Source organism: Natator depressus, chromosome 12, assembly GCF_965152275.1.
Source record: "Natator depressus isolate rNatDep1 chromosome 12, rNatDep2.hap1, whole genome shotgun sequence".
NCBI lineage: Eukaryota > Metazoa > Chordata > Testudines > Cheloniidae > Natator > Natator depressus.
In genome coordinates, this window is record NC_134245.1 from 43,066,678 (window position 1) to 43,085,784 (window position 19,107).

The following is a 19,107-nucleotide window of genomic DNA, read 5'->3' on the forward strand; positions in this document are numbered from 1 at the left end:
TGGAGAGTTCAACAGAAACAGCTGACATCTACACTTTGTTCCTCAGAAAGAACAATTAGCATAGCAAACTACAGATGGCAGATGCTGAATAAGACTATGACGACTCAAGGATGCTAACCAACCACAGCCAGTTTACATCTAATGGACAGCCAGATGACCAAGTCGTTATGTATTCGAGTTGTGTAATTAGAAAACCAGTATGATTCAGAGACACTTAATAGACTGATTCATATTGAACTTCAAAGACAGTAATAATGTAAATGGTAGAAACATAGAACTTAAAGAGAGAGATGTAATGGAATGCTAAACTGTGTTATTCTTTTTAGCCTCTAGGTCGCACTGTGTGTAAAATACCTGATTTAAACATCAGCCCAGGGCTGTCCTTACCCATACGCAAAGTACGCAGCTGCGTAGGACAATAGGAAATTTGGGGCACCAAATTTCCTGGTGCCCTACACAGCTGCATGCTGTGCCAGCCCCTGCTCTGCCTCTTCCCCATGGCCCCCGCCCCTGCTCCGCCCCAGCCTCACCCCCACTCCACCCCTTCCCCTGAGGACTGCAGTAGGGGTCAGGCCTACCCTGCACTCACTGGGCGGTGGTAAGTGTAGTGACCCAGCCCCAGCCCATTTTGTGCTGCCGGCTCCCAGCCGCGCCACCAGTGAGTGCTGGGGGGCAGTTCCCTCTGCCCCCAAGTCTGGGAGCCAGGGGACCAGAGTGGAGCGGGTTGGGGCCAGGTCACTCCACTTCCTGCCACCCCGTGAGTGCAGGGTCGGGCTTGCCCTGCACTCACCGGGTGACAGGAAGTGGAGTGACCTGGCCCCAACCCGCTCCTCCGGCTCGTGCGGCGGGGCAGTTTCCCCCCTGCCCCCCACGCCTGCTCCTGCCCCCCCCACGGAGGCCTGGGGCCACCCTCCGCTTCCCCACGGGGGGGCTGCGTAGGGCACCAAAATGGCTAGCGACAGCCCTGCTTCAGCCATACCTGGCAGAGCATTAAAGGATCTTATGATTAGCACAGCTGGTGTATCTGGTGAACACTCTGTAGCTAGTCTATATCTGGCAGAAGCACATGACACCCTCTGTGCTGGGCAAGATAGTCCAGATTGTTGGTGGTAAATATTGATGACTGGATTGGGCCCACAGGAGCACTGGGGTTCGGCTCATCCACCTCAATCCATTACAAATCTCCATGACCAGCAGCGTTCTGTCATAGAATGCAGTTCCATTCAGATGTGTTCTGAAGACTTTAGAAATTCTTTGTCCTTTAGGGACAGCCTGAATGTTAGCTCCTTCAGTGATGACAAAGAGCTAATGGGAAAGCTACCAACATCTTCATCTCCATGTCCTTTGAGGGATCAGGCAGTTTTTAGGCAGCGTATATGGGACAGGAGAGAGAGAAGGGTAATTAATGGCTTCAAAGATAAAAAGGCTCAGACTACACACCTAGTAGCAATAAGATCAACTCCAGAAGCCCTTGGTTCTAGGACTTTAGTTCTGAGGAAGCTCTTTGAGACAGAGACTGTCATTCACTAAATATTTGTACGGTGCCTAACACAACAGGGCCCAACCTGTTATCATCAAGCACCTGTTGGTGTTCCCCATGGAGTCTGAATGCAATTGGAGCCATGTGATTCAGCTGAGGGCTAGCTGCTGTGCTCTCTTTAGAATCATTCAGATCATTGTTAAAGGATATAGAAGTTGAGTTAGGTATTTCCTGCCGTGTAGGAGGAAGGGAATATGAAGAGTTTTGTAGGGCCACCATTTCCTCACAGTGTAGGGAAGCTATGCTACTGCCCCCACCCTCAGTTCCCTCCTGGTTCTCCTACTAACTTACCACAGGTCAAGTATTTCAAACAAGATTTCCCTTCCAGGCTCTAATGTATTGGCTTTTTATAGTTTCCAGTGGCCCTCCAGTTCCAAAACTTCCTTCTCAGCTAAGGGATTACACAGCCCTACTTCCAGGGTTTAGTGCTACACTTATCCCTCATCTCTTTAAATTAGCTTCCCAGAGGTTCCACTGAAGCTAGCAAAAATCTTCAAGAAACAGAACTCAAAGCAGAATGCTTATAACAATGCTTTTTCCTGCAAGGCATACCTGCTAGGGTGCAGCCCCCTCCATAGCTTGGAGCCAGATCACCACATCTTAGTCCTAGCTCTACTGAACTATCTTTCCTGGTGCCTCAAGGACTCCTACAAGTGAGACCTCTACTTCACCTGAAGTCTCTCCCTTGGCCTCTCCCTTATTTACCTCAGAAGTGTGATTGTGTCATATGACTCACTGGTCACTTGACCATCTTCATTTTCCCCTCCTGGGGAGGAGATATGGCTGTATCAGAGCTGGGGCTGAGACCAATCCTCTCTTAAAGGGCCAGCCACATTCTCACAAAGAGCAGCACCAGAGTCTCACAACAAACTGGTGTAGTGAGGGAGCAGGGCTCTGGGCCAGAAAAGAAGATTGGGAGCAAGAGTCAGGGACAAATAATATTTCTACTTTTATTGTTCTCACCTCTGCTTTGGCTCTTATTATCCTCTTTGCCTCCCTCCCTCTCACCTCTTTCTTGCCCTCCTCCATCTACTGCTCCTATCAGTTCTATGTTCTCCATCTCTCCCATGATGCCTACAAACCCCAGAAGACTACCAACGGGAAGGCAGGTGACAAGCTATGCCTCTGCTTTTCTTGCTCTTTCTTTCCCTATATCTAGCCCCAATGAAAAAGAGAAAGGAACACCACCAAAAAACCATGTCCAGTACACAAAACTAACCAAGATGATCCAATTCTTCCCCATAGTCATTTGCTTGTATGTTGTATCTACACCTCCTACCTTTCACATGTGTAATTACATTGTAAGCTCTACAATACGTGAACACAGAGGCCCAGACTTTTGCCACACCATTCCTGTTAGTGAAGGAGAGTAAGGTTTGAATGCAGGAATTTCTTCTTCTGAAAACACATAAATAGTTAAAAGAACAGAAAACATACGTTCCAATGATAGTTTTGCCAATATTGTTTGTGAATTCAATGCACTAAAATATGCAGCCATGGGCATCCTGAACCCCAGGTATCCTGGGAGGTGTGCTTCTCTGCAAATTCCCTAGCTGCTCGGAGCACTGGTGTGTAAGCCAGGCCATACTGAGTTTATTCCACTTGTAGAAAGGGGACAGAAAGTGTCTCTGACAAAGGACACAGCACAGCTTCCTACAGGGCTCCTGAAGCGGATTAAATAAGGAGCCGTCATTCTATTGCCAGATTTGAACCTGCGGGGAGAGGGCGGAACCCTCCTTCGCAGTGTCGGGGCCAGCCGGCCGCATCTCGCGGCAACACTCGGAGCGGTGACTAGCCACGCGTCTGACGTCATCACTGCCTGCCACGGCGCCTACGTATCGCTCCTTGAATATGGGATTTCAAGGCTGCTTCCGCCTAGGAAAGTAGTTCTCAACTTCCTCTGCCACCGGCACCAGCGAACGGCCTGCTGTACGGGAGGCTGATCAGCTGGGACTGCAGTGTCGGCGGAGCGCCGCCCCTCACGAGGTGGGTCCGGGAAACGGAGAGGAGAGAGTTCCCGTCCCGCGAATCCTTCCGCCTGCGGTATCGGTGCTGAGGCCGCGAAGCCGCCATTTTGGATGCCTGGCTCCTGCCTCCGCCGCTTCCTCCGCTGTAGGGACCCGGCCCGGTGAGTGGGGGAGGGGGACCCCGGGGTCATTGCCCCCCCCCGCCAGGCCTCTCGCCCCCGGCGCCGTGTGACCCGGCCCTCTCCCGTCGGCCGCGCCTGACGGCCCCGGACTCCGCCCGCAGGGCCAGCGCAGCCCCCTCCCCTCCAGCCTGGTCCTCTGGACCCCCGCCCCCCTCGCAGGGCCAGCGCAGCCCCCACCCGTGTCCTCTCCCATCGTCGGCCCAGCCCGATTGTCCCAGCCCCCACCTGTCCGGGGGGCCCGCGTAACCGTCCCTTCCTCCTCCCGCCTAGCCCTGGGGCCTCTCCCCCGGCCAGCCCAACTGCCCCGCGTCCCCCCCCCCGCCGCTCCCCCGGCCGGCGTAACACCCCCAATCCGCCGTGTCCGCTCCCCCGGCCGGCGTAACACCCCTAATCCCCCGTGTCCGCTCCCCCGGCCATTGTAACCGCCTCGGTCCTGTATCCGCACCCCCCTTCCCGTTTCCCTTTCCCCACCAGGCCAGCCTAATCCCCCCAAACCCACTATTCCGTATCCCCCTCACCCACTGGCCCAGTGTAACTCCCCCATGTCCCCTCCCCTGCTTCTCCAGCCCCTCCATCTTGTATCTCCTACTCTATTGGGCTAGCATAATCTTCTCCCCCACCCCAATCCCGTATGCTCTCTTCCACCGTGCCAGCATAACTCCCCGATCCAACACCCAATCCCCGAACACCCTTGTCCCATATTCCCTCTTGCATTGGGCCAGCATAAATCACCCCCAACCCTCTTGTGTCCCCCCTCCTCGCCAACTTAATCTCCACTCCTGCATGTGTCCCATGTTCCTTTCTCCATCTGGCTAGCATAACTACCCCCCTATCTTTTTCCCACCCACAACCTTGTGCCTCTCTCTTGTGCTTTACTGGGCTAGCATAACCCCTTCCTGTCCCATAGAAGCTTCCATGCATCCTTCATGCCCTTGCCCCATATGTCCTGTGAGCCCCCTGCCCATATTCATGTCCTCCACTCCTCACTTCAACTCGGCTGCCTCGTGTGACCCCCTTTCCCTACCAGCCTAGTGGAAGAGCTTTCTGCAGAGACTCTCCCCAGCTCCAGCATAACCCACCTACCCGCAATTTTGCTGCCCTTCTGGTCCCACTCTGTATGTCCCCCTCCGCTTCCCTACTGGCCCATCATGAGCCCCTCCATCAACCCCATCTCTGTCCCCTCAGCGCTGACTCTCCCTCCAAGTTCCACACAGCCTCCCATAAACCATTCAACCCGACTGCCCTCTTTCCCTTGATTCCCCTACGGCTGGGGTGAGGACAGTGGGTTCTGTTGCTCTGGTCCTGCCCTTTCTTTGCTGAAAAGACAGCTCCCACCCCTGCTGCTTCAGTGAGGAGTAGAAAAGCTCTCATACAACTTTTAAACAGGAAATTTTAAGGCTATTTACTAGAGGTCGTGCCAGAACTTGAGGAAAAACTCATGAAATGTCATTTCCTTTGAAGACTATTGGAGTGATGTCTGCGTACCAGGGGTGCCACTGGGTTTGTCCGTACTCTTTACTCTGGTATTTCCTAAGCTGTAATGCACTGAGGTGTCCTGTTCATGGGTTTTTATTTAGTGTTTGTGGATAGCCCCATAGTTATGTCTGTCTAGCTCTTTGCAGAGAGAAAAGCCACAGTCCCTGCCTAAAGCCATTTCCAGCAAGCTGCGGGTGCAGAGTTTTGCTGGCAGTGGAGTGATTTCCAGTGATGGATCCTGGGACTGTTTCAGAGTCCCTTCTTCAAGGGTTTGTTGAGCTTTTTCTCAAACCATATGGTGTGTTGTTACTCAGGTGCTGATTTTTGGGTGCAGATTAATTCTTGAAAGTCTTTCTCAAAATCAGACTTTGTCACCTTGTACATACTGACTTGTACATACTGATTTTAAATGCTCTGTTGTGATTTATTGTAGCATTTGGCGTGTGACATGCTTGATGAAGAGCTGTGGAAACAGTAGTAGTGTCCTTAGGAGAGGTGGTATATTGAGAGTAGAGCTTGAAAAATGGGTTTGACATCTGTTTGCCTACTACTCAGAGTGAAAAGTACCCCTGCCACCTCGGTTCCCCCTAGCACAAGCAATTCTGTACTGCATTTTCACTGTAGTGAATTTTAACTGTCAGTCTTTGATTTAGCATACTTTTAAATAACTTGCTATCTTTCTTGTGTTTGTGTTTTAACTTCTTGCCTTTTCTGGCTTCACTCCATTTTTTCCCCTCTTTTCATTACTATGTTAGTGTATATTTTCTGGTTTTCAGTGTCTGTTTCCTCTTTTCTTTCTCCATCCCTTTCTCTCTCTTCAGTTACACTGTGTGCACTACTCTTTCCACTTTAGTTTGCCTGTCCCACTCAGCTGCCAGATTTTCTCTCCTTTCCCTCATCCACACTCTCTACTGATCCACTCCCTCATCCATGAAAACTTTATCAGACACACCGAGGAGCTTGGTTAGAGAAGAGAGCTCAAATTAGATTAGAGACTCTGCTCTTGTATGTTGCCCCACAACACAAATCCTCCTTTTTCTCTCCTATATGCTGGGAAAGGAGAGAATATTTAAATTACTACAAGGATGTGATTCCCACTAGTAGGCTTATGATAAATTTGAAACTTCACCCTAGGATAATAGAAGGGAGAATGAGCATTTTCTTTCTCACATTCCTCTGCTTCCAACACAGTGTCTCCTGTCAGCCCTAAGGATAGGGTCTCTACTAATCTACCCCTTTCCTAGCTGCCTCCACGTTTTTGTTGTCTTCGTCTCCAATGAATAAGTCATAACTTTCCCTTGCTGTTGCTCTTAGATTTGCCAAGCAGTAGAGAATATGACATGATTCTTGTCAGCTTCATTGTTGCTCGCAGGGTTTTGAATAGCAACAGTGGAAAATTGATGAGACTGGTCATTTGTCACGTGACAGCTGGGCAAAGCTATGGGCAACAACAGAGAGATTGGAGTTGTCTGTCTGCAGACTAGAAACAAGTACTTTATTTGGTTTACATTTTGTTTAGATTTGGAAAGTTATCTTTGAAACCATGAGTGCTAGAAACTTTTAAAAATTAATGTTTTAAATTCTGTGAAAGTTGGTGGCAGGATTCCTCATCCAGGAAAATTTACCACTCACTCTACTGGATTTTTCAGCCCTTATTGTGTTGGGAGAATTGCTTAGTTCTCTATTGCTTTAGAAATTGACCTTTGGTTTATAGTTGTCCCTATAATAATGCAAATCTTTCTGGTGAAGGAGATTAAAATTAACCAATGTTGAATGGCTTGTTCTTGATCATATTCTGATGCTTTCTGGGACATGTGGGTCTTAAGTGCATATGTTTACTCAGATGGCAAGCACTGTATTATTGGATTAGCATTAGCAGGTCTGGTAAGTAAATATCTCAGGCCAAAGTATCAAATCTAGCCCAGGTTACTAATGTCCAAAAGGCATTGCCCCTCTGATAATGACCACATGGTGGTCTCTATGAAATGATTGGGATGTCCCAGTCCAGTTGCTGATTGGCCACTGTTCATGTTACAAATGAGACTCACTGACAGTGGCTAAGGATTGAATGGACTGCCAAAGCTGAATGATGATGGTGCTTCACAGCCTATGTTTGAAATTACCTGATGTGGAAAAAATTTACATTAATGCTGCCTGAGATGTGACTACTCTGTAGAGTGAGTAGCGTCCAGGCTTTCAGTCTGGCACTTTCCCCTGGTGTTAACTCTTTAAAGAAAGACAGTTCTTCTCTGTCATGCTGTAGTACTACATAAAGGATTCTGGGGTCTGTTTTGAAATTAAAAGGGTTGGTCTGCATATAGCTGAGCAGGAAACAGGCCATTCCACTGTCTTATAAATTAGCTGGTTGGGAGGTCAGAAGTAGATGAAAACAGTAGAGCTGGCGTGGTCTGTGGTGACTAGAGCATGCCAGTGGGAGCCAGGAATTTTGGAGTTCTAATGCTGACTTTTCCCCTGATTTGTTGTGTAGCCTTGGACAAATTGCTTCCCCTCTCTGTTTCTCCATTTCTCAACTTGTAAAATGTGGATAATATTTAGCTACTTGCCTTGTGGGGTGTTGTGAGGGTTAAGGCCTATGTGTAATGGCAAAGTGTTACTATTATGGAAGAAAGACATGAGGAGGGTGACTCAGAGTATGTCTACACTACAGTTAAAAACCTATGCTTGGCCTGTGCCAGCTGACTAGGGCTCCTGGGGTGGTTTAATTGCTGTGTAGACTTCCAGGATTGAGCAGCGGGAATTCTGAGATCCTCCCACCCTGCAGGGTCCTAGAGCCCAGGCTTCAGCCTGAGCCCCGAAGTCTACACTGCAATGAAACAACCCTGGAAGCCCAAGTCAACTGGCATGGGCCAGCCGCAGGTGTCTAATTGCAGTGTAGACATACCCTCAAAGTACAAATACATCCTGCTCATCTTTGGAAATCCAAGTGAGAATTACAGTTTAATTTGATTGACATACAGTTGTGCATGAATGGGAACCATATCAAACTTCCCCACCCACTGCCTCTAATCTGATATCTTCCTGGGGCTGGCATATGGTAGGGTTCAGCTGATGGCAGCAAGCAGAAATGAGAGGTAGGGCTGCATTCAGTTTAGCTAAAACTTAAGATTTATGCAAGTTAAAAATCACAGAGAAGTGGGGTCTCTTTTTTTCAGCCCCTACTTCTAGACAATGGGATTTTTCCCTGCAGAAGATGTCTGTGTTTTGTTCAATTTACTTGTAAATATTACTGGGGATGAGACTTCCACTTCCTTTCTTAGATTATTAAAGATCTTGCTTACAGGAATGTTTCCTGATATTTAACATCTTTTTGTCCCATGTTACTCCCATGTGTGCAATCCAAAGTAGCATTGTCCCTTTTTGTTGCTATATCACATTTTAAACTCAGTTTTCTTTCCTTCCACTCTGGTCTCTTGGCACTGCTACTTTCCAAATTTCACCCTTCCATTAAATAATATTTGTTATGATATTCCCAAGAGAGATTAGCTGCTGGCTTTTCAGGCTGAATTCAATTTTTTATTTCCTGATCCTTTTTCTTCTGGAAGACGTTTCATATTGCCTTTTTCTTCTGTGATGCTAGCAACATTTCTCAGTTTAGTACCTTCTGTTAATCATAACATGCTGTTTACCTCTTTTCTGTATAAATATTGAAAAAAAACTGGACTAAATACAGATCCCTACTGTATTCTGTTAGATCTCTTCTATAACTTGATATGTTCATGTTGACAATCTACATTTACTGTCTTTGAGCCACTTTTCAAGCCATGTGGAAGTACACCTGTCCAAGACAGTTGGAATTCAGTAGTATTTAGTCAGACACTAAATTATTTTCCCTTATTGTAGTCTAGATATGTCTGCTCCATTCTTTTTACCCATCAAGGGCTTGATCCTATACCACTGAGGTACGGCAGAGTTATGCCATTGACTTCAATGAGAACTAGATCAGCCTCTGATTTTGTGTGTGTCAAAACAAAAAAACTGGTTGGCTTGAGTGGTGTGGTTTGTTCTAGGTAATCATGGTGGGCCATTCAAATAATTGATTTTCAAAAGAAAAATCATTCATTTAAATCCGGGTGAGGTAATTTATTTGAAAATTTGTGCTACTGGAATCTTAGATTATAAATTTGAATTAATTAAACTATAAACACTTTTTAAAAATGCCACTGCTGGTAGGGTGCCTTATTTGAATTTTAGAAAATGATCTGCAAAAAACAAAATATTGAAAATGAAGGGCCCAGTCCTGCAAACACTTAAACAGGTACATAATTAAACTCTCACAAATAGTCCCATTGACTTCAATGTGACTGACTACTCATGTGCTTTGTGTTTGCAACATTAAGGGCTAAAATTGTATTTTTATTAAAAACAATTTCTTATTGGCAAACCAACACAGGCTGGAGGGGTTAAGAACTGCAGTGACCACAGTCAGCCCTGCCTGCTACACCTGTAGTGCCTGTCAGGCCTGTAAGATCACCTGCTCTCACCTGGGGAGTGAAGCCTTGCTGAGCCAGCAACTGAGACTTGATCTGCACCAGAGGTTCTCAACCTTTTTCTTTTTGAGCCCCTCCCAACATGCTAGTAAAACCTCCGTAGCCCACAACTGGTTTTCTGCATATTCAGTAGATAAAAAGCCAGGGCTGGCATTGGGGTAGCAAGCAGGGCAATTGCCTGGGGCCCCATGCCACAGAAGGCTACACAAAGCTAAGTTGCTTTGGCTTAAGCTCCGCACAGCTTGGGGTTTCTGCCCTGAGTCCCAGTGAATCTAACGTCCGCCCTGCACTCTTCCTGGAAACCTGCTGGGGGGCCACGGACCCCTGGTTGAGAAACGTTGGTCTACACTTTATGTTGGTATAACTGTCGCTCCCAGATGTGGAAAATCCACACCCCAAGCGATGACTTACCTATGCTGATGGGAGAAGCTCTCCCATCTGCGTAGGTAGCATCTTCACTAAGCGCTAGGGGTGCTGTAAGGTTAGACAAGCCCTGAGTAGGACTATGATGAATCAGAGCCTCCCTGGAGGGAAGGCATGCCTGACACCAGATTGCCTGGGTTTATCAGGGACCTGTCGGTGATTAAGACAGGCTGCAGGAAGAGGTGCCCCATCTGAGGGAAAGAGTGGGGTCTGAGCTGAGCCCAAAGGGTGGGTGGATGAATAACTTCACAGGGGCTGAGAGCTGACTCGCTTTGTTTTTGGCCTGTGGTTTTGGACCTGCTACCCCGGAAAGTGAAGTCTGAACCTGGCCAGTGGGCTGAGCCATAAGTAGGGCCCTACCAAATTAATGACCGTGAAAAATGCATCATGGACCGTGAAATCTGGTCTTTTGTGTGCTTTTACTCTCTATTATAAAGATTTCACAGGGGAGACCAGTGTTTCTCAAACAGGGGATACTGACCCAAAAGGGAGTTGCAGAGCGGTTGGAAGGTTATTTTAGGGGGGTTGCTACCCTTACTTCTGTGCTGCCTTCAGAGCTGGGCGGCCAGAGAGTGGTGGCTGTTGGCCAGGCACCCAGCTCTGAAGACAGTGCCCCGCCAGCAGCAGTGCAGAAGTAAGAGTGGCAATACCATACTTCTGCCCTGCTGCCTTCAGAGCTGGGTGGCTGAAGAGTGGTGGCTGCTGACTGAGGGCCCAGCTCTGCAGGCAGCAGTGCAGAAGTAAGGGTGGCAATACTATATCATGCCATCCTTACTTCTGTGCTGCTGATGGCGACGGTTCTGCCTTCACAGCTGAGCTTCTGGCCAGCAGCTGCCACTCTCCAGCTGCCTGGGTCTGAAGGTAGCGCCGCTGCCAGCAGCAGCAGAGAAGTAAGGGTAGCAGTACCAGAACCCCCCTCCCCCCCGATAACCTTGTGAAACACCCCCCCCCCCCCCAAACTCCTTTGTGGGTCAGGATCCCTACAATTACAACACTGTGAAATCTCAGATTTAAATAGCTGAAATCATGAAATTTACAATTTAAAAAATCCTATGACTGACATTGACCAAAATGGACCATGAATTTGGTAGGGCCCTAGCCATAAGCTACCAGAGCAGGCTGGATAGTATGTTGGGAAAGCTGAGGCAGAGTGGCTGCAGCAATGTGCCACACACAGTGTGTCACTTCAAGTGAGAATTGCTTCAGGTAACAGTGAAAGGTTGTTTAGACTTTCAATACATCAACAAAGTTATTGTGAACTTTTTTCTACACAAAAACTTTCAAAAATAGGAGCCTAAACGCATATTTAGGAGCTGAAGTGATTTTTTTCAAAATGATTTAGGAACATAAGTCCTATTGGTTTCCGGCTGTAACCTGTAATGGAAGAATATACCTTTATTGAAGCAATTAAGCATTCTTGATTTGTGGAAGTTGACTATATTGGAAGGTAGTATTGGTTGCAAATATAGTTGGCTATTTGGTTATCAAAACTATGTTTGAGTTTTTGTTGGTCTCATAAGAATGTTAATGAGGTCCTGAACTTTGAAACTGTTGAGATCACATGGACAAGGGATTGAGATCGTGAGATGTAAGTGGGGTTGGGAAGTATTTTTGTTACTCTAGATGGCACCAGGAAAGAGTAGGACAATGGATATAACAGAGTAGTCCCTACAGGTCTTAATATCTAACCATGAGGACTGCTCTTGAAGGGAAAAAATTTGGGTTATGGATGTATAATACAGGTGATCACTAATATGTACTGAAACAGAGTTAAGTTAATAAGAGAGAATTAAAATCCCAAAAGATGAAATTGGGTTAAACAGAGCAGTCACAGAACATTTAGAAATGGGACTAACTATTTTGAAATAAATATAATTAAGACTATTGTAAAATAATTTTTTAAAGACGTTTGTGAAAAATATTAAAAAATCAGTTATGGGCAAAGGCTGCAAGCTAATCAAAGGGCAAACAGCCATGAGCAGAAAAGTACTGAGGGCTTGTCTGTATTGGGAAAATGCTTTGTATAACCAAGAAGACTTAGTCCAGAATGTGGCAAGAATGGTCACGTTAAAATGGTGTTAGCTGGTTGTGGTTAACCCTAAGATCCCTGCTAGTCTTAACCACGGCCAGCTAATGTGTTTTTAAATGCGATTGTCCTCCACCCTAAGAGCTAAGTCAGGCTTACAAGGTTATTTCACATGTGTTCTAATACAATGCATTTTCCCAGTGACTGTAGACATACGTTTAATTAGCCTTTCTGTCTTGGAGTAAGTGATCAGACAGTGGCCAGACAATTTTTTAGAGAACAATCACTCCCCACCCTGATCATTTTGCTCCTGGGAACAGAGGTTGCCTCTTGTGCCTCCTGTGTTGCTACTTGTGTTTCTATGTGGTGGGCCTGGTATCCCATCACAAGCCACTTGAAAGCGTGAGAGTGACATGATCAGGTTGGGCAAGGAAGATCTTAATGGCTGCCTAAGTTTCTTTGTGATCCAGGAGGGTGCTAGGTATGCCAGAGAAGTGCATAAACTGGAAATAGTCAAACTTCACTCCTCTTTATCTGACCGAAGCATAATGGCAGGACAGGGGAAGGCTTGGGTATATTTCTTCCAAGAAGGAGCATCAAAAGAACAGTCAGTTCAGTTTTACCTTCTCTGGATACTTTTCCTCTTTGCCTTAGTGTTTAATTGTACACATAAACAAATTAATCTGCAGAAATATACCTAGTTGAGTAAATGAAGTCCTATGTAGATGACAGGTAAATGACTTGCAAGGTATTATTTGCCACTTGAAATTGGTGGGTCTGCTGCTCTCTAGGAATACCCCTTTTAAAAAACTCCATTCTGCCTTTTCTTTGTCTTTACAGGTGCTCTCAAAATGCACATTCTTAGTCTGCAGATGCACTGCTTCATATGGTGAGCTAGTTAGTCTCATAAACTAAGCATAGTCAGTCCTTGGCTGGAAGCCATCCAAGGAAACTTGGGGTACATCTACACAGCAAAAAAACCCCCATGGCAGCGCGTTTCACAGCCCGGGTCAACTGAATTGGGTGTGCTGCGATGATAAATACAGCGGTGTAGACATTTGGTCTAGCCTGGGCTCTGAGACCCTCCCCTTCTCTGGGTTTTGAAGCCCGGGCTCCAGCCCGAGCCTGTACATCTACACTGCTATTTTTAACCCCATAGCATGAGCTCTGCGAGTCTGAGTCTTGCTGCCGAGGGTCTTTTTTTGCAGCATGGACATACCTATAGGGTTCTGCTGAAAATGGTGTTGGTAATTCATTGTCAGCCTTTTCTCTGTCAGTACTGAACTAGTGCTCCAGTATGGGAACTCTCTGGGGTTGGAGTACCAGTCTTTTAGATGAGATGTAAAATTGAGATTCTGAACGCACTGATTGTTAAAGATTGTGGCATTTTTTCCAAGTGTCATGGTTTTAATGCAGTTGATTTAGGCAAATTCCAGATTGCATCAATTCATTTTGTGTCTGTTTTCTTTGTGGTTTTAGATAAAGTATTTTAAGGCATATCAACACTACAATTTTAAGTCGACCTGTGTTAGGTTGACTTACATCCACTGCAGTAGTTACTCCAATGTAGCCATGAAATTGAGAAAAATTAGGGCCAGCAGCTGACACTGCATCACCCTAACTACACTGATATAAGCCCTATGCCAGCGGTTCTCAACCAGAGACCCGGAGCCCCTTGGTTGGCTGCCAGCAGGCTTCAGGGGGTCTGGCAGGCAGGGCTAGGGTTAGACTCCCTGGGCCCAGGGAAGAAAGCCAAAGCCGCGCCATGCAGTGCTGAAGCCTGGGTCCCTGAGCCCTACCGCCTGAGCAACTTAACTTTGTGTGGCCCCCTGTGGCGTGGGACCTCAGGCAGTTGCCCTGCTTGCTACCCCCTAACTCTACTAATACTAAACTGATACTAAACTGGGAGGAGTGGTAGATACGCTGGAGGGGAGGGATAGGATACAGAAGGACCTAGACAAATTGGAGGATTGGGCCAAAAGAAATCTGATGAGGTTCAATAAGGATAAGTGCAGGGTCCTGCACTTAGGATGGAAGAATCCAATGCACCGCTACAGACTAGGGACCGAATGGCTCGGCAGCAGTTCTGCAGAAAAGGACCAAGGGGTGACAGTGGACGAGAAGCTGGATATGAGTCAACAGTGTGCCCTTGTTGCCAAGAAGGCCAATGGCATTTTGGGATGTATAAGTAGGGGCATAGCGAGCAGATCGAGGGACTTGATCGTTCCCCTCTATTCGACATTGGTGAGGCCTCATCTGGAGTACTGTGTCCAGTTTTGGGCCCCACACTACAAGAAGGATGTGGATAAATTGGAGAGAGTCCAGCGAAGGGCAACAAAAATGATTAGGGGTCTGGAGCACATGACTTATGAAGAGAGGCTGAGGGAGCTGGGATTGTTTAGTCTGCAGAAGAGAAGAATGAGGGGGGATTTGATAGCTGCTTTCAACTACCTGAAAGGGGGTTCCAAAGAGGATGGCTCTAGACTGTTCTCAATGGTAGCAGATGACAGAACGAGGAGTAATGGTCTCAAGTTGCAATGGGGGAGGTTTAGATTGGATATTAGGAAAAACTTTTTCACTAAGAGGGTGGTGAAACACTGGAATGCGTTACCTAGGGAGGTGGTAGAATCTCCTTCCTTAGAGGTTTTTAAGGTCAGGCTTGACAAAGCCCTGGCTGGGATGATTTAACTGGGAATTGGTCCTGCTTCGAGCAGGGGGTTGGACTAGATGACCTTCTGGGGTCCCTTCCAACCCTGATATTCTATGATTCTGGTCCTGGCTTTTATATGCAGAAAAACAGTTGTGGCACAGGCCTCAGAAAGGAAAAGGTTGAGAACTCCCACCCTATGCCTCTTGTGGAGGTGGTGGTATGCCTGTGTAATAGGGCGCTTATATTGGCAGGAGCAAGACTGTAATGTGGACACTGACATAGTTAGGTTGACATAAGCTGCCTTATTTTGACCTAACTCTGTAGCATAGACCAAGTCTTACTTCCTGCTGTAAGTTGTTGGGTAGTGTTTCTTTGTGCTGTTAAACAGTGGCTGGGTTCTTTTATGATCAGTTAATCTTGTTAAAGCATTTTGGGATCTCTGGGGTTGGAAGGCATTATATGAATGTAAGATGTTTGGTACAAGAAGCTTTCTGTTTAGGAGTCTACTGTTACATTCTTAAGAATGTTGGCAGGACTTTTTCAGGTTGCACAAGTGTCATTATTAAGTGTAAGTCCTTCCCTCTGAACATCCGGTGATGGTATAGGCTCTAGCACAGAGGTGACTCATTACTAGACATAGTAGGAGAGAAGAGGACAAATACTGCAGGAGTGGTGAACTATGGCACCATTAGCATTGGGCAATCCACTTCCAGTGTTTGCAAAATCCACTTGCCAGTGGGGCATTGGAAACTTCCTTTGGTGAATGGTGGTGAGGAGAGGAAGGAACTAAACAGTCAACTTCTGCAGACTCTAAGCTTTTTTTTTAAAGCTACCATTTATGTTGGTAAAGAGCCTTCCATATGCAAAATGAATATTAATCAATGCTGTTTTTGATTCTGAAATCTGCAGACACCTCTAGTGCTTTTGCTGCAGCTTAGCTTTTGGCAAGCAGCAGATGGAAATTGATGATCTCTGGTTGGATTGGTGCTTGTCAGGACACAGGTGAAACTGACAAGAATCATGTTAGAGAGTTGTGAGAGGTAATGTGCACCAGCCTCTGTTAGTGAAAGACACATGCTTTCAAGCTTATACAGAGTTCTTCAGGTCTAGGAAAGCTACACTTGCAAGTTAGAGCGCATTAAAGCAGCCCTGAGTGCCCTAACTCCCAATGTGTCCACACTGGGAAGGCACGTAGAGCGCCTGGACTCTGCAGCTGGAGCACTCCTGGTAATCCACCTCCACGAGAAGCATAAAGCTTGCTGCGCCCCGGCTGAAATGCCCAGGCGTCAGTGTGAACGAGGTGTTGCATTACTGTGCTGTGATTAGCCTCTGGAAATGTCCCATAATCCCCTGAAGTCAAATGGCCACTCTTTTCATTGTTTTTAAATCAGCTACAGGAATGTGGGTATCCCCTTTCAAAGCTCCGTTTCTGACAGCAGACATGCTTATCTGCTCTGGGACAAAGCAAGCCATTGGTATGGAATGCTGCTGTTGAGTGTGTATGAGAGAGGGGGTGGAGGAGCAGGGTCTGCTGCTGCCTAAACTTGCAATACAGCATGCTGACACACTCTCAGCACCCCAAAACACAGTCTCGCCCCCCACATACACACAACAGATTCCCTGTCACACTCCACCCCTCCAATTTGAAAAGCATGTTGCATCCACTTGCACACTGGGATAGCTACCACAATGCACTACTCTTTGTGGCGTTGCAAGAACTGCTAATGTGACCACGCCAGTGCACTTTCAGCTGACAGCATAAACACATGGCAGCATTTTCCCTGCTGCGGTCTCTGAAGGCTGGTTTAACTCCCAGCGCTTTACATCTGCAAGTGTAGCCATGCCCTCAGTGTCACAGCTATATAGATGGTTGGTGCAGATTAAGAAGTTAACATGTTGCAAGAGATGTTCAGGGTGAAGTAGGCAGTTAACACCTCTGCAGTCATAGGACAAAGGAGGGTTAGTGGGTTACAGATTGGTGCAGGGGACCATAAATCCAGTGACTGAGTCCATGATTTTTAGTGTCTCGCAAATTTATGAATTTAAGCCCCCAAGCTCATCTTTTGAAGGAGGTGTGCAGATTTCCTTTGAGGATGAGGACTAAGAGGTCAGATATGGAGTGATTGTTTTGTGAAAAGTATTTGCCCACGGGTGATGTAATGTTTGTCCTTTTATTATTTTTCTGTGTGAGTTCATTTGAGTGCGTAGTGATTGGTTTCCACAACATAGTTGTTGGGTCATTTAGTGCATGGGGTGAGGTACCCCGCATGATAGTGTAATGGTGCGGGACTCACCCCTGCGGCACCTCCTGCTGGTCATCCAGGGAATTAGCGTTTGCAGGCTCCGGCGCGCCCTCTGCAGGCCGGTGTCCAGCTTGCTGCTGGGCCCGAGTCCCTCCCTGACCCCGGTGCCCCTTTCATGCCAGGGTGCTGCCCCCTGCAGTACCTTGCACAGATCTGGGTCTCCCCTCCCCGGGGACCCCCCACCTTCTATCCCCACCTTGCCTCAGTATAGGGCTACTGCCAGTCACCATCTAGCCCCTGTTCACTGGGGCAGACTGCAGTATAATTGCCACTCATCACAGGCAAGAGGGGTTTGGACCTGCTGCCTTTGGCTGCCCCTGCAACCCCAGTACCTATTTGGCCTTACTCTAGGCCTGCAGCCTGGGGGGTTTCCAGGCTGGAGCTCCTCTGGCCTTCCCCCAGCCCTGCTCCACCTTAAGTACCCAGGTATGCTCCCCAGCAGCCAGGCCCTTCTCCCTCTAAAGGCAGAGAGTGTGTTCTCCCTGGCTTCTGGCCCACTGCCCTCTTATAAAGGCCAGTTGGGCCTTAATTAAACTGGCCACAGCTGTGGTCAGCTACTGACTCAGCTTCCCCCAGCTGTTCTCACTCTTCTTCCTTGCTGCAGCCCTCTCCAGGGCTGCTTTAACCCTTTCAGGGCCAGAGCAGGGTAACCACCCCGCTACAGCTAGGCATGTGTAGGACCATGGATTTGGATGGGTGTGCTGTGGGGAATATTGATCAGTGTAGCAGTAGAGAGATATCTGTAGGTTTTAAGAATCATGTTAGTTTCACCTTGTTGCTGTATAGGAAAGCACTGCAGCTAGAGCAGAGATTCCAATGTTCCCTTATTTTCCATAACCCTAATTTGTACATGTAATTACAAAATTATTAATTCAGGCTTAAATCTACCAATTTTGCAAGAACGCACATTTTATATGAAAATGTGTGTCACTCCCCATCATTCAGGTCTGATGAACACACAAATAGCCATGCAGGTGGCTGAGATACAATAAGTGGAAATGTCATTTCTGGCAGAAGTCATAAGGGAGAGGAGAGGGGAAAACTGCAGGGGTATGTCAGCACAGGACTTTCACTTTGATGGATAGCCTTAGACCTCAGGCTAGTCAGGTACACTTCTTAATCACTAGGTATGATGCACCGGGTATGACAGACTACAGGGGGAATGTACACTTTTTAATCTTTCTGTGGTACTTACATGGCCCTGGCACAGGCTGGCTGGCCCTTTAAGACAAGCTAGGCCCAGTTTGGCCCGTGATCTAGCAGTTACCACTCAGCCTTACCCATGATCTAGCCGCACAGAGGCAGTTAGTGGTTCCGGCTGGGTTAATGGAGTTAGAGACTGGCCTCGGCTGTGGAGGATTACTTAAGTAAAGCTTAAGAGAGAGCTCAGTCTAGGGGGAGAGACTGCTGAGAAGGCAGAACTCTCCTTTAGGAAGGAGAACCCACAGGAAGCAGGATAGGCTCCTGTGAGGGGAGCCCTGAGATAGGGCCTGCAAAGATCGGGGAGATCCTTAAGGGAAGCTGCCAGAGACCCTGGTAAAGGGAGGCAGCAGGGGAATCCTGCTGAAGAAGCAGCAAGATAAGAGAAGCTCTCCAGGAACCAGGAAGCAGAGTGCTATATTGGAGCCTGGGAGGGGCAGAAGAATTATTAGTTTGGGCATTTGATTTGGATTTTCAGTTGGATCTTTTATTACCCTGGAAGGAGACTAAACTTTGTGACTTGGCCAACCCATGGAAGACCCCGTGAGAGGCAGACAACTCGTAGGGGGCACCAGAGGTGAGGACCCCTTGCAGCATTGCACCCTGACATAAGGGGACACTATAGGTGGTGAGTGTGGTACTTTACAGACCCCCATCACTGTAGGGCTGTCTTTAATGTATTTTTCCTCATGACACTCCTGTGACATAGGGGAGTGCTATTATCTCTGTTGTGTAGATTTCAAGGCCAGAAGTGATCGTTGTGATCATCCAGTCTGACCTCCTGTGTAACATGGGCCAGAGAACTGCCCCACAATAATCCCTAGGGCAGATT

General features: G+C 47.3%; 1 protein-coding gene across 2 annotated transcripts in view; it reads left to right on the top strand.

Annotated features, from left to right (window-relative positions):
- The first annotated feature begins 3,386 nt into the window (after nt 1-3,386).
- Nucleotides 3,387-19,107, top strand: part of AP1G1 (adaptor related protein complex 1 subunit gamma 1) — a 100,465-nt gene continuing 84,744 nt past the window's right edge. The window contains exon 1 of one of the 2 annotated variants that reach the window (XM_074969027.1): nt 3,387-3,668. Coding sequence is in view for 1 of the 2 variants with exons in the window: in XM_074969026.1 (XP_074825127.1) it covers nt 5,133-5,189 (57 nt within the window). In the remaining variant the exon portion in view is untranslated. Of the gene's footprint in view, nt 3,669-5,101; nt 5,190-19,107 lie in introns of those variants that run through there. The other variant, XM_074969026.1, reaches the window with a different exon arrangement.